Source organism: Argopecten irradians, chromosome 5 (assembly GCF_041381155.1).
Source record: "Argopecten irradians isolate NY chromosome 5, Ai_NY, whole genome shotgun sequence".
NCBI classification, from domain to species: Eukaryota; Metazoa; Mollusca; class Bivalvia; order Pectinida; family Pectinidae; genus Argopecten; species Argopecten irradians.
Window position 1 is genome coordinate 37,109,290 of NC_091138.1, and position 15,735 is coordinate 37,125,024.

The 15,735-nt window shown below is 36.5% G+C and overlaps 1 protein-coding gene across 1 annotated transcript; it reads left to right on the forward strand.

Annotated features, from left to right (window-relative positions):
- The first annotated feature begins 6,618 nt into the window (after positions 1–6,618).
- Positions 6,619–13,114, forward strand: LOC138323714 (uncharacterized). Its single transcript, XM_069268514.1, has 7 exons — positions 6,619–6,756; positions 9,231–9,546; positions 10,442–10,618; positions 11,112–11,225; positions 11,583–11,828; positions 12,271–12,468; positions 12,824–13,114. The coding sequence occupies exons 1-7, from the start codon at positions 6,706–6,708 to the stop codon at positions 13,003–13,005; spliced, it is 1,284 nt and encodes a 427-aa protein (XP_069124615.1). The 5' UTR covers positions 6,619–6,705; the 3' UTR covers positions 13,006–13,114.
- Positions 13,115–15,735: the final 2,621 nt, after the last annotated feature.

Sequence of the window (15,735 nt, forward strand, 5' to 3'; positions counted from 1 at the left end):
CATATACATTTATAATTAGTCCTTTTGTTATCTTGGCATAAAATGGCGGTTGTAAACTTTATGACACAAAATTACATAACGGAATATAGGAAAACTAAACATGAAAATAAAAACCGGTGTTGCGAACAAACGTCAAATCGCTGTGTTTGTGACAAAACATAGATTATTGTAATTGAATATATGCATAAGCATAAATTAAAACGGCTTTATATATGTGATACTATGTGGTATTATACTAGATCGAAGTTCTACAGTAACACGAGCATTCGGATAGCTCCAAATAAAACAACACATCAAAGATAGATAACATTGACAAAGTGTGGAAAATCAATACGATTTATTTCAAAGACTTCTGCATATACTATACAGATAACGCGAAATTCACTCGAAAGGCATCCTCGATACTCCAAGAATTCCGATCACTTACGATCTCTACGCCCCTGGACTATCTTATAGAACACTGAAGACAGATCAGGCGAACAAATATGAACCAATCACAGGTTTGCAAAACATTTCTTTGAAGACTACAGAGAGAGCGGTGCCTGTAGTATCATGTGTATTATACTTTAGTGGTGTGCGACCTTAAATGTGACTAGTCGAGTTTACATGTTAGAGTTACTGCCCCTAGTTCGCTCTCTAATAAAGCGCCATCTTTGAAGAGACGTTTCTGTGGTTTGTCCGATTAAATTCGTCGATTAGATTCGTTAGACACTACAATTTGGCGACGAGAGATGTGCCAATTGGTTAATAAAATCACCAGTGACATTTAAGAATTGAATTCGAGTGGTGAAAAGGTAAAATCATGGCACAAATCGAACTCAATGCGGTGAAAACCGTTCGACGCACATGGTGATCCAGGTCACGTGAATCAGGAATGGAAACGCTGGCTTCGTGGGTTTGAACTGTATGCTGAGGGGAAAGGTGTTACTGACAAGAAACAATTAAAGTCGTTGTTATTACATTGTGCAGGCTTGTCTGTTCAAGATATTTTCTTCACGTTGACACTAGAAGATGGTGATGATGATTATGACAAAGTAAAAAAGACACTGAACAAACATTTTGAGACAAAAATAAATGTCCCCTATGAACGTTATGTTTTCCGATCAATGAATCAAGGTGATGAATCAATTGAACAATATATAACAAGACTCAGAACACAGGCATTATTGTGTGAATTTGGAAATGACAGTGAACAAATAAGAGACCAAGTGATCGAGAAATGTAAATCTCATAAACTCCGAACAAAATGCTTGGAAAAGGGGAAAGACTTGACATTAGATCAGTTAAGAACTATTGCTGCGACAATGGAAATGGCAAATGTTCAGGCCAAGAAAATGGAAAATCCATCAGGATCGGTCAACGTTGTAAATTTGGACAAAAGTAACAAACCCTCCGCAAGTTCTAGAGCAACTAGTGTAAATAAAGGAAACGCCTGTTACCGGTGTGGCCTCGAAGGTCATTTCGCGAAAAGTCAGAACTGTCCGGCTAGAAACAAGAAATGTACAAAATGTGGGCGGATAGGACATTTTCGTATCTGTTGTAACACGAAAAACCCACAAGGTCAAAGTTCACAGAGGAGAGGAGATTATGTGAAACTTCCACAAAAAGGTCAAGGTCGTGGAAAGGTCAATGTTGTCGAAGATGATGACGATTCGTATGCATTCACGCTACAAAGAGGTCAACACGAAAAGATAGACATTTTAGTCGGTGGTCAAAAAGTAAACATGATAATAGACAGTGGTGCAAATGTCAATGTTGTTGATAAGTACACATGGGAATATTTGAAGCGAAATAAAATCGTGTGTCGTTCCGAAAAGACAAATAGGAAAGTCTACCCATATGGTTCAGATGTACCGTTGTGTTTGCTTGGAAAATTCAAGACGTCAGTGTCTCTCGAGAATAGTGATAACAAGATTGATGTTGACTTTGTAGTCCTCGATGGTAAAGGTGCTTCACTCTTAAGTAAATCGACAGCGATGGATCTCGGTATCTTGAAAATCGGCGTGAACGCAATATTTGACAGATTTAAATGTTTTGAAGGAATTGGAAAGTTGAAAGACTATAAACTGAAACTTCACATTGATCCGTCGGTGAAACCAGAAGCACAATCCATGTACAAACTACCGTATAGCCTTCAAGGGAAAGTCGGAACAAAAGTCAATGAGCTCGAAGCTCAGGATATTATCGAGAAAGTAGATGGCCCAACGCCTTGGGTAAGCCCAGTTATAGTCGTGCCCAAGCCAAATGGCGACATTCGATTGTGTGTGGATATGAGACGAGCTAATCGTGCCATAGTCCGTGAGAGGCACCCAATTCCGACCGTTGATGAGATATTGTACAATATGAATGGAAGCACGGTCTTCAGCAAGATCGATTTAAAGTATGGCTATCATCAAATAGAACTGGACGAGGAATCGAGGCAGATTACAACTTTCGTAGTGCCGCAAGGTCTTTATCGGTACAAAAGACTTATGTTCGGTATTAGTAGCGCGCCCGAGAAATACCAGCAAATCATATCACAGACGCTTCATGATTGTGAGGGTGTACAACACATCTCGGACGACATCGTGATCCACGGTAAGGATCAGCTCGAACATGACCAGAGACTTGAAAAAGTGTTACATAGGCTTGAGGAGAAAAACCTGACCGTAAACAAGGAAAAATGTGAACTGAGTATGGACAAAATAACATTCATGGGACATGTGTTGTCTAAGAACGGAATCGGTCCGACGTCAGAGCGAGTTGAAGTGATGAAAAATGCAAAACGTCCGCAAAATGCAGCCGAAGTGAAAAGCTTCCTAGGTACTGTAAACTTCAGTGCGAGATACATTCCGAATCTAGCTACCGTGTCAGAACCGCTAAGGCGACTCACAAAGTCAAATGTAAAGTTTGAGTGGGGACCTGAACAAGATCAAAGTTTCGAGGCACTGAAAGACTGTCTGGTAAAAGCGGACACATTAGGACATTTTCATTTAAACGCGACGAAAACTCAGTTAGTGACCGACGCAAGCGATGTTGGTCTAGGTGCTGTGCTCATTCAGGAGTATGAAGGTGAAACGAAGGTCATATGTTATGCGAGTCGTACTCTGTCCGATGTTGAGAGGCGGTATTCGACTACAGAAAAGGAAGCCCTGGCCATTGTGTGGGCATGTGGGAAGTTAAACGTCTACCTGTACGGAATTGACTTTGAAATCATAACCGACCACAAACCTTTGGAATTTCTGTATGGTCCGAAATCCAAACCCAACGCACGTATAGAACGCTGGGTGATGAAGCTCATGCCGTACACGTTCAGCATAAAGTATCGTCCAGGAAAGACAAACATAGCTGACGCGTTGTCTCGACTCGTAGTGAAAACAGAACATGATGGTCCTCGTGAAAAGCTAGAAAAAGAGACTGAACATTACATTAGATTTGTGGCGGAGAGTAGTACTCCGAAAGCTATGACTACACGCGACGTAGAGGAAATGTCGAAAAGCGATCCCGAACTGGCGCAGGTCAGGAAGTCGTTGACAGATGATAAGTGGGACAAACAGTGTGTGAAATATTTCGCAGTAAAAGACGAACTGTCGCGAATCGGATACTTGGTGTTACGTGGAACCCGGATAGTTATTCCGTCTGCGTTAAGAACTGAATGCATTAAATTGGCTCACCAAGGACATCTGGGGATTGTAGGTACAAAGCAACAATTAAGGACAAAAGTGTGGTGGCCGTCCCTGGATAAGGACGTTGAAAACTATGTAAAGTCATGTCGCGGTTGTCAGGTCGTAAGTTCGTTACCGCGGCCAGAGCCAGTTACTCCGACGCCGATGCCGTCAGGACCGTGGCAAGATTTGTCGGTCGATCTCTTAGGTCCGTTACCGTCTGGACATTACATCTTTGTCGTCATAGATTACTACAGTCGGTATTATGAAATTGAGATCACCAAAGACGTGTCAAGCGAGAAGATGATAGATGTGCTCGAGAATATGTTCTCTCGTTACGGTCTACTGTTATCAGTGACATCCGACAATGGACCACAGTTCACTTCAGCAGTCTTCGAAGAATATCTGTCGGACAACGGTATTCACCATAGACGAGTTACGCCGCTTCATCCAGCCGCAAACGGTGAGGTGGAGAGACAGAATCGATCTATCATGAAAAGAGTCCGAATCGCTCATGCAGAGTCTCGCGATTGGAAAAAAGACATTCGAGATTATCTCTTTGCGTACCGGAGTACACCTCACAGTGTAACAGGTGTGTCTCCAGCTGAACTCATGTTTGGTAGGAAACTGAGGAATAAGTTGCCTCAAATTGAACTAGATCATGAGAGAAAACGGTCGACGAGGGAGTCTGCGATACAGACTGGTGCGCGAAAGTGAAGAACAAACTGTACATCGACGACAAACGCGGTGCGAGAGAATCCGATCTCATCGAAGAAGACCAGGTGTTAGTAAAACAAACGCGAAAAGACAAACTGAGTGCTCCGTTTAACCCAACACCGTTCAAACTGCAGCGTAAGATAGGAAATCAGTGTACTGTAGTTTCGCCAGAAGGAGTCGAGTACAAAAGAAACAGCACTCATGTAAAGAAGTACTTAAATCCAGAGACAGTCGATAAGCCCGTTATGAATTCCGACAATGTTAGTCCGGAAATACACGCGAACAACCCGATGACGAGTGGAATCGAACCTGGAGCGACGAGTACTGATGACGTCATGTCGAGTAAGTCGAGTGAGGGGGGAGATCACGAGACTGTACCCGACATTCCGCGATCAAGACCATCACGCGCAAGAACTCTTCCGAAACGTTTCGATGATTACCACATGTACTCTTGAAAATTAGTGGTAAAGTTTTGTACATTTATTCGTTCGAAAGTTAATTTTGTGTTTCCGAAGTTAAAAAAAAAAAGTTAATAGTGTTGGAATTCTCAGACAATGAACAGTGCAGTGTTTGAAATGTGTTGAAATATTCCAAATAGGAATAAATTTAAAGTTCTATTTTCAAGGGGTTATGAAACAACTTTACATAATGATAACGGATAAAGGTCAGAAGCTAAAATGTGTATAATTGAATGTTTTCAATTTTCAGGTTGAATAATTGACATTAATTCTAATGGACAAAAAAAGTGTTTAATCGATTGGAATTATGAAAGTGGAAGAATTATGGAAGTATTTTCCCTGAATATTATGCATAATTTCTCAAAAGAGGGGAGAAGATGTAGTATCATGTGTATTATACTCACACAATGTAATGTGTCACTCGCAGATCCTGCGCTCTTCGAGAAATGTGTGATTTGTACTCATACATGGCTCTATGCGAGATGATCGCTCAAGTGTAGTACAGTCTCATGTATAAATGCTTCGTATGTGGATCTGATCCATGTGAATAGATCATACATGCGTGTGTTAAATCACATCTGCCTCGACTAGTACTTGATGGGGCTCATACTCGATAAGCAGATGCTATGCACGTCCATGAGAGACATAGATAGTTCTATATAATCGCTCTCTTACTATCCGTGATATCACCAAGCATTGATGAGAAGATGCCTCACACACGATACCAGATAGTAGCAGACATTTTTCATAATGTTCAGTTTTCAGCGTATACGCAACTCTGTTGTAGTCTATACTATAAAAGATAATGTAGTGTCTCTTAATATGTCTTATATCTTGCTTTCTGATTGTAGTAACTGTGGAAACCGCTGTAATTTCTTGCACGAAAAACTCATTAGTGTGAGCGTGATCTCATGTGTTATATGTGTGAGAGTATATAGTCGAAACAGCCGCGAGCAGAGGGAGCAATCGTAACATAGACAATTGTTATCAGTTATGTGATATGTAAGTTCCTTGAGAAGTGACTAAGTTAGTTGAGATGTTGAGAGTGACTTTGTCTTTCCTTCTTAACTACTCTCATTGATCTCCTGAATGAATGCTCAGGTTGCCTACGCATGTGTCTGATATTTTGGCCTTCCGACGCGATGTGGAAGCTCGTTTTGACAAGTCGAATCCGACTACAAAACAACGCGAATCCAGTGAGTAAAATCTATACGACACTAGTACTCTCTAATAAGCCTGTACAATCTGGCTCGTCTTCGCTCCGAATCTTATTTAATCGTCTCAATGCTCGCCTATACATCTGCATCTACTGAAAGACTTCATACATTATCCAACTGCACTCTCAAGCGTGTAAACCCGTAACCTTAGCCACATCATTACGACACAACAGTAATACCTACCCAACAGCAATACCTAAAGTCTGATACATACACATTTTTATGTCCACAAAAAGGCACCCAAAATATCACTAGTTTAAACAGGGTCTACAACCTTGATGAAGACGCAAAGTATTGCATATACATGGACATGAATTTGAGTCTGGTGTAAAGGATATATTATCCTGTACCAGAAATTTGTCATGAAATGTCATTAAATGAAGAGGTTTACTTATGTTAGGGAGTAATAATTGTATAATTTGATGCAGACATTTTCAAATTAATTACATCTATTTCATTTTCCAAAGAAATGATATAGTACAATGATATGGTATCACCAAGTATTTGTAGAGAGAACACTAGAAGACGACAGCGTGATCGAGTTTTAAACAAATCTCAATGCCTCGTGACAGGGATATATACACACCTATCTCTGAAAATTCTAATAAAGGTACGTGTTTACCTGTACATGTGGGGATACAGGTGCCGCCTTTCGTGGAACCTACAGAAATGCGCTCACTGATAACACTGGTGTTGAGCATTGTCATCTTTCACAGAGCGGTAAGGAAGATTTTGTATCTTGTTAAAAAGATAGACATATAATTGAAATTGAGTAACCACTGTGATTTTGAACAATATCATTTTTTAAAAACAGAAACACAGTTTTTATGTGTATTTATAGAGATATATATACATACACTTATTAGCAAATTGGATAATTCCCGGCCCGTTGTTATTAAAACATACTACGAACAATATGATTTATTTCTTAATATCTTTCAACTCTTTCTTATATAACCCTTTATGGTTTTACATTTTAAGCGTAACATTTATACTTAATAGCATATGTTTCATTCGTCAATCACATTCACTGAAGAAATACTACACCAATTAATACATCTAAATGTTGGTATTCCCTGTGTTCTCACAGAAAGAGTATACATGAAATAATACATGTGACGAATTTATACTCATATAACGTTAAATAAATCTATTTCTTTCATACCTACGGGTGTAATACTGGCTGGTCTAGGGCAATATACTCACGTCGCCTGAGGCTGTATTGCATGGCTACCCATGCAATAAAGCCTTCGTGACGTCACGGTGTCAACAACATTTCTATTGCCTCGGTAAAAATTTTAACATTTTTTTTCACAAACTTGACTGGTTTTACTATAAAAGATGCAAACAACGGAATTTTTGTTGAAGATATCAAGTATTTTTTCATGTATGGAAAATTGACTTTCAGTCGTGGATTTCTTCGAATTTATTTCAAAATGGCGGGATATTGTACTTGTAAAATTGCAATAAAACGTCGAGGTATGAAAGAAAAATACTTTTTCAAAAGTGGATATGAAGGATAGGGATATTCTACCCTCGGGATCACAAAATGTTGCAAAACCCTCGGCAAGCCTCGTATAAACATATGAAAGAGTCTTATATTCTATTCCTTGATATCTATGGGTGAAATTGATAAATAGGAACATTAATTTACACGATTCCTAATCATCACACAACTCAAGTAGTCATATGTCATTATGTTTAACGGTTGACCAACCTTGGCTAAAAAAAGAGGAAGCCTAATGTTCTATTGGTGGTTAAGTATTCATTTCTCATTGTATTCATAAAATAGAGGATTTTTTCATGAGGTGCTTTGTATAAGAAACATGTATTAGTCGATATTTTGATATACAACTAATCTTTATGCGATTGGAATATAAAATAATTGTAAGTAATTATAAGTGTTTTTGAACGTCTACACCTCCCACGCCCGCCTCCCTTTATTTTTTATTTTGATTTTATGGTCAGATGTCTTTAATTAACCAGGAACCACTTTTCGTCATTCTAACGATTTTTGCTTATATATAGTGAGCATTATTTTACAATAGATGTCTGCCAAAGCACCTATAAAAAATTGTTTACCTTTAACAGGGAATGTCCGTTATAAACACGTAATTTGATACAAATTGCACCACATATACCCCATTAATGAAGGTTTTTTTTTAAAGTCCGTTTTAGATGAAAGTTTAAACCCCTACCGTAAGCGTTTCATTGCCCATGAGTACTGATCATGAACAGTGCTATGTAAACAGAATACCAGAAATCACGTGTCTAATCATGTGATTTATAGACCAGATTTGTAACAATCGCGGTTTGATAAGGAAGTCATCTGTCAAACGCAGTAACATTGGAGTCTTTCGTCTTTTACATGTTTCTGTACCATGGCTGTTTTCGGCCTTTATTTTGGTACAGAAATATATAAAAGTGACTGCTTATATAATTACTGCTTTCTCATCTTTGAGTACCATTTAATGATTAAAAAGCGTAACAGTCTTTTTGCCAGGTTCTTGTCGGCAATCGTACGCACATATTACATATAAATAAACATTAATGCATTACGCTTTACATCATTTTCTCCAAGGTCGAAAAATAAATCTGAGAAAATATCATTGTGATGTTAATGTGAGGTATAACTGATCGACAAAGGCAAATTTTCTCTTTATCCGTACATGGTTCAATCTTATACAATACGCCCTGTTTGGCTATGACACCAACGCAGAAATTCACACATATCACTCTACCGTGTCTTCTTCTCCTGAATTTTTCGATTCGTCAACCAGTATGATCACCAATTCCTGTGTGTGAATGTGTTTTTGTGTATATTACAAATCTTTAATATTTGATAGCAGGAAGGAATGGTGTAAAACACCACGATTCAAACGTGACATCAGGCAATTATGCAATAACAACTTACTAATAACTGAGCTTACTTTAAATAAAATTTTATAATATGGCATTGCTGTACTAATGTACATCTGATTTTGAGACAAAATTTGGCCGAAATTGAAATTTCATCAGATTTCGGTGAATAGTAATATATAGGGGTTTTGAAATACCTAATATAATGATACGACAGCGATTGGGGGATCGCCACTATAATTCGCACTTGCTCATTTAACAGCTCCAATAAGTATGGTAAACACATCATATCCCTCGTAAAAGAAATGTTCTACTCATCTCATTTACTATTTTAGGAATCTAACTTGACGGTTTTTATACACAATGGTATAATAACGTGGACTTCAACAAAGTGGGACTACTGCGGTTGTCACTGGGAGCCCTGGCAGAGTTGGAGCCAGTGCACGGCATCATGTGGAGAGGGGTATCAGAGACGGGAGCGCCAGGTTAGGATATACACCAAGCCGGATTGTGAAGGTTTTACAGCGTGTGCTGCGAATTACATGGGTTTTAACAGTAGAATATGTAACAATTTCTGTTACAACGGTGGAACAGTTGGATCAGGGTATTGTAGGTGTCCTGACGGATGGAGAGGAACATGCTGTGGTGAAAGTAAGATATCATAATGTAACTTTCCATATATAAGCGTATTAACAACTAATATTGAGGTGCGTAATATTTGACAATGTATACTGGCGATAAACACGCATTTTAAAAGACGGTCGAAAGGTTGTTAATCCCTTTTGTATACTTTTTTGAGTGTATTGCTCTTTTAAACATATTAAAATAACATTCACATATATTGAAGTTATTCTTTGTTTCGAAAAACAAAGGATATTGGCAACCGTGTTAGTTTATCATGAATGGATCTGGGACTGCACAAAACATATATTCTAATATATCTATTTATCTTATAAACAAAAGCATCGTATAATGTAAAACAAAACTTTTAAGCTAGTCTTGATTTTTATATTTATTAATCAATGAAATTATAACAATGAAAGCTTGGACTTAACTATATATTTACCAAGTGTACGAGTGACACAGATGTAAATGAATGTTATAGGATAAAAAACGTAACTTATTAAAGAATGATGATAAATGTTTCGTTATAAGAGTTTAATGTCCTCGATAGGAAAAATATTATATTTCATCATCTGTCTCATCAAGTTGTGATGACGTATATAATATACTATGCTGCTTCTCTTCTTTAATGATATAATATATTCAAGAGGTTTTCCAAAAATGAGAATTTGTTCCCGATTTCATTAGATTTAACTCTGCGGGTGATACAGTTACACAGCTGTACATGAATGTTATGGGAACAATTTAGTTGATAAGAACTATCTAGAAATAAACAACATTAAATTATAGCTTATTTATATTATTATTATTATGTTTTAAGAGCCCCCCTTTTAAGCTCCAAATAAGATACTTATGTTCATTTTCTGTCTGATTAATTTGATTTACGTTGGCAATACATAATAGTAATAATTTCATTTGTAAGAAATTACCTGTGGAGACCCTGGAATGCTAAAAAACGGACAGAGGCGTGGAGGTGCGTTTGATTACGGTAACACCGTTACCTATACTTGTGAAGACCGATACAACATGACACAAGGTACTAGTGTGAGAACCTGTGACAAATACGGACGATGGACAGGATCTATGCCTCGGTGTATTTGTGAGTATGTCATATTTGAATATGTCAATGCACATATAAGGTTTCGTCATGTACATAACATTTATCGTCTTGTTTCATCCAATATTTTGTGCATACATTGTTATTGTAAAATTGCATTGAGTGTTATGTTATGCCAGGCAAAAAAGTGACGTCATAATAGGAATACAAAATGGCTGACTCTCCTGGCATTGCTAAAATTGATTTTAACTTAAAAATTAATATTATGTAACATTCTTGTTATGTGAAAGCGTATCTGAACATCACTGACACCGGTATACCATAACAAAGTATATGAAACTGGCCAAGATTTACAAATACAATATCCCATGGATTTTAAGAAGGAACATGTTAAAGATTTTTCTAGTTAAATGTATTTGACAAGCACAAGGTGCCCGTACCCATCAAATATTGGTCCAATGATAAGAAATATAGATAACAAAATCCCCAAGAGACCTATACGTTTTAATAGTCTAATGCTCGATTGTATTTATAGTCGCACAAACCTGCCTCAGCAATCCCTGTCAGAACGGAGGAACCTGTGTAGATGGTCTGGATCGGTATAGTTGTCTGTGTCTAAACGGCTCGAGTGGAATCAATTGTGAGAGAGGTATACACAATATCACGTCAACATCAAACAGCACATATTGTTTTGATGTATATTTGCTAATTAAACAAAACAAACCAATCTCAGATTTAGATACGAGAACCACATATTTGGACTATCGTAATAGTAAATAAAGTTACATTATATTGTAATGTTATCATTGTCTTGAGTTATTATGATGATGGGTAATTTTCCATTTTTAATTACATGGATATTGACTGGAAATAAGGAGTATGCCCCCTCTCCTCTTTTTAAGGTAAAAATTTAAATTCGATTTAAAACATATATTTTCTGTTTACATTTAATTGGTTTTTTTTTTCTATCACAAACTGAAACATTAAACACATCGGATCCTGTTAGATATACAACCCCCTGTGATGACGGACTGTCCCTCCAACATGAAGTTGTTTGTATCCAAACACACCGTTAGCGTTAACTGGACTATTCCAACATTCACGGATCCGATGGGAACAATCTTGAAGGAAACACATAACTATCCCTCCAACCGTTGGGAGTTTCCCTGGGGAGACTATACCGTCCAGTACTCTGCTGTGAAGCCGTCAAATGGTCTTAGGACCGAATGTGTATTCAATATTACAGTGCGCCGTAAGTATAGGAAGCTTACAGAGTGAAATTTGAGTGCGGATTTGAGATCAATACGGATTTGAGATCAATGCTATATGATTAATTTAATCACATCAACGTAGTCCCAAAAACAATAACTGATAATTATTTAAGATGAACTCATCAGCTATCTTAATTTATCATACTCCACTTGTGCTGATTTTATTTTGTTCTTACATTAAGGTTTAGTCAAAGCGTTTTCCGCTGTGTTTGGTCTGCAGTTGAACCCCGTTATCATGAAATATAAGGTGTCAAGAAGATTGACTTCAACAAATATTTACTTCAGCGGGTTTTCAGACATTTAAGAGCGTCCGAAGTGTTTTTGATTTTAGGTATGGTCACTAATAGACTTTATCGGTTGAAACGGCAGTATTACTAAACATCGACGATAAACCATGCTAGCATTTCGGCTTTTCCTTTACAGCACACCCATGTCCTAGTCTAAATATTCCTCCCAACGGTGCGAGAGTTTGTAATGGCTGGAAGAAGGACTTTGGACAATACTGTATGGTATTTTGTGACATGAGCCACGACGTTTATTCAGGGATTGACATTAACCAATGGTATGTCTGCGGGGCTAGCGGTGTATGGAAACCAGGAGGACAACTTCCAGACTGTGGAGGTGAGTGTTTTATCATCTTACCATGGCATTAATTTTATAGCTAAAGTGATTTTAAAATTTTTATCCTGCAAATTATTTGTAATGCAAACCAAGATAATGCTTATACAATTTCTAATAAAGATGTTTGTCGTTTGTATGAAATGTCAGCTTTCATAATGTAAGTGATTTACTATCATCAGTAACATTACATCCATGATGCTTTTATTGTGTAATTTACACAAATCATGTCCGTAATTCATTGAACATAAACACGTTACGTTTATGTTAAACTTGTTTCATAAGCATTCCCTTATAATTGATTCTATGCTCATATTATGTTCAATCAAAAGGCAAATTTAAAAACCATTTGTTTCAGTAACATTGTCCTTATCATCACCTGGAGATGGAGTGACACACTTCCGATCATGTAACAATACCAGTGACGTACGAGCCCTACAAGGCGAGTTGATTGAACGTCTGAAAAACTCTCGCTATTCTTACTTCTGTCACGTCTACCAAGATGAATGTACACCACAGAACGTGGAGGTTACGTGTTAAAATGAAGCATGAATGAAAAGAAACAAAAATACGAATGGTTTATTTTAATGTATTGTTGGAATCATTTAGATTTATAACTATTAATCTAATAGTTGAATCAAATTCTTATCGCACAAATAAAAAAATTTATGTGAATTAGTTTTATACTTTTTTATTATTATAATGATACGTTCTCCTTAAAATAGAGTTATTTCCAGGAGCACACTGAAAATCAATTACTTTTCAATATTCCGTCTTTGCATATTACAGAGTTACCTCTTTTGCAGATTGGTATGAATTGTGACGTCATTATTTTGTGAATAAAACGTTTTCTCTAAAAATTATAACTCTGTAATATACAAATACAGATTATAATCTTATAATCCAGCTGTATATAATGACGTTCTTATCAAGGGTACTACGCATGGTTGTTAATGTTGCATCACAAAAATAAAATTCAGATATGTACTAATCATAATGAAAGACATATTTTGTCGACATATCCATGAACCAAATGCTATTGAAACAAATTCAACATCATCTGCGAAAATCATGATCTGTGATTTGTTTCCAGAGCAAATCAATTCATCATCCAATGAAATCGAGCAAAGCAAAATTTCAGTTCAGGTCGATTTCATTTTTATTATTTTATTTAATTATATCGGCCAACGCAAGATTCAATTGTTAATTGTTTGTTATTACAAACAATGGGTGTCTGTATGTGGGAGCTGTTTGAATTTGCAGTATATTTGCAGTAAATAAAGAGATTGTCCAGTAGGTTACCGAACTAAAACACCATATAGACATTAATTTTTCCATTATTGAGGCATTTTACCACTGCTCCCACATATTGTTATTTATGCTATTAGCCACATAATCTATGCGTTATTGATTTGAATTATATTCGGGAAAAGGGTACGTCGACCCAATCTACGGAGATAAAGTTAATGCTGTTCACGGTTTTAGAACTCTGCTGTGTTGTACAATACGCCATAGCAACAGTAACTTATGGAAGCGAAAGTGAAACTAGAGAAAGTTGTAGTCTGACGGGAAGTCCATCGTAAATTTCTAGATAATTGAAAACACAGGTACAATTACCATTTGCATGTAGACCCATGCAATACGGGATCAGTAAATACTGTGACGTCATCAGACGTCATTGGAATGTTTAAGTTTCGACAGTGAACAGTTGCACAGTGAGCTACTGAATGATTGACACTTTTGATTCCTAAATGTACATTAGGCTTAGATTGACCACTTCAAAATTTATTTCACACATACCTATCGGTAGGAGTCAGAAAATGAAAAAACACACTTCACATGCACATCCGTCATGATGTCATTAAGATGGTCGCCATATTGAAATTTAAGTAAACACGTAAACATTAGCATGGCTGTTACTACAATTACATAATAGTAAAATTTCTGTAGAATTTCTCTAATATTATATTGTTTCAAGTTAAATTACGAAAATATCAAGATTACATCAAAAAGATCAAACCTTTATAGTGAAAATGAGATATTAATTTATTTATTTATTTCGGATTATTAATATTCTAGCTTTATACCGTTTTGCCCTCATTAGGATATTAATTTAAAACAAATATAAATAAATGGACTGACACAAATGTTTTTACCTCAGATCAAAATCAATTTTTGCGTTTGTAACAACAAACATGTACTCGCTTTCTTAATCTCATACACAAGTATTTTGGTCCCGGATTATACGTTTAATGTGCGATTCCATTAATTTATCAAGGATTTTTTTCTAATATACAGGTAATGTTAATATGTATATTGTGACGTCCCATTTCCATTCCAATAATTTCTCACTGAGGTATGAAAGAAAAAATATGTCAATCAATCGGTTAAATTTAGTAAGAAAACAAAGAAAAATATTTAAATTCTTTGATACAAAATCTACAAACAATCTTTTTTCTTTTCGATTTGCCTTTTTCACAAATATCTATAGTCCATAAACCGTTTGATCCAGGTAAAAAACTTTAACGATATTGAATACTGAGAAGAGAGAATCATTTAATCAATAATAGCATTGTAATTGTTGAAAGGTTTCTATAATGTCCTAGATATAATCAATTCGATCTGTCACTTAGGAAATAAACAAAATAAAGTAAAATATCTATCAGGCCCTCGATTCTAATCAGAGTTGGTAAATGCCCATGTCATCAGTCTGGAAATAGATTACCTCTGGCAGGTTTACCTTGTATCGCATGAAGTGTGTGCAATTTTTAGATATCATCATTTTTCAAAAACCAAAATAAATAAAAGTTGTTGAAATAAATTCGTACTTTTCTTTTAACGTTTATTAAAGGGACAATTCAGCAAGGCTAATTCTGTTACATAACCACGAAGCAAAATATGACATAAATATTTGCTCTACATTCCTTATGACACATATAACAAGAAACATTGACAAATTGCATGACATTGTTAAGTATTTTGATTGATACCATTGATATTCCATATCGTTGATCAATAGATTAAGCAGGTACAACATGTACGCTGTACCCATACCCGAGCCAAAGTCATGCACGTTAAACAAATGCAATACATAATCACTGAGGAGTTGATGAAATTATTTTCAGACAAGAACATGCATCTAATAAGGTAAACACATTACTGTAAGAGTGATTTGAGTAGTTCTAGACAAACAATTCTTTACTACACTGGCAAGGTCCAGGGTTCGGCATACAAGACATCCGACCACTATGTGTAATGGCGAACAGTAAG

Bases quoted from the DNA above. Each gene is read 5' to 3' on its own strand.
- LOC138323714 (XM_069268514.1), top strand. From the start codon at position 6,706: ATGCGCTCACTGATAACACTGGTGTTGAGCATTGTCATCTTTCACAGA. The intron at 11,829-12,270 runs GTAAGTATAGGA...TTTCCTTTACAG, and splicing joins ATTCAATATTACAGTGCGCC to CACACCCATGTCCTAGTCTA. The intron at 12,469-12,823 runs GTGAGTGTTTTA...CATTTGTTTCAG, and splicing joins ACAACTTCCAGACTGTGGAG to TAACATTGTCCTTATCATCA.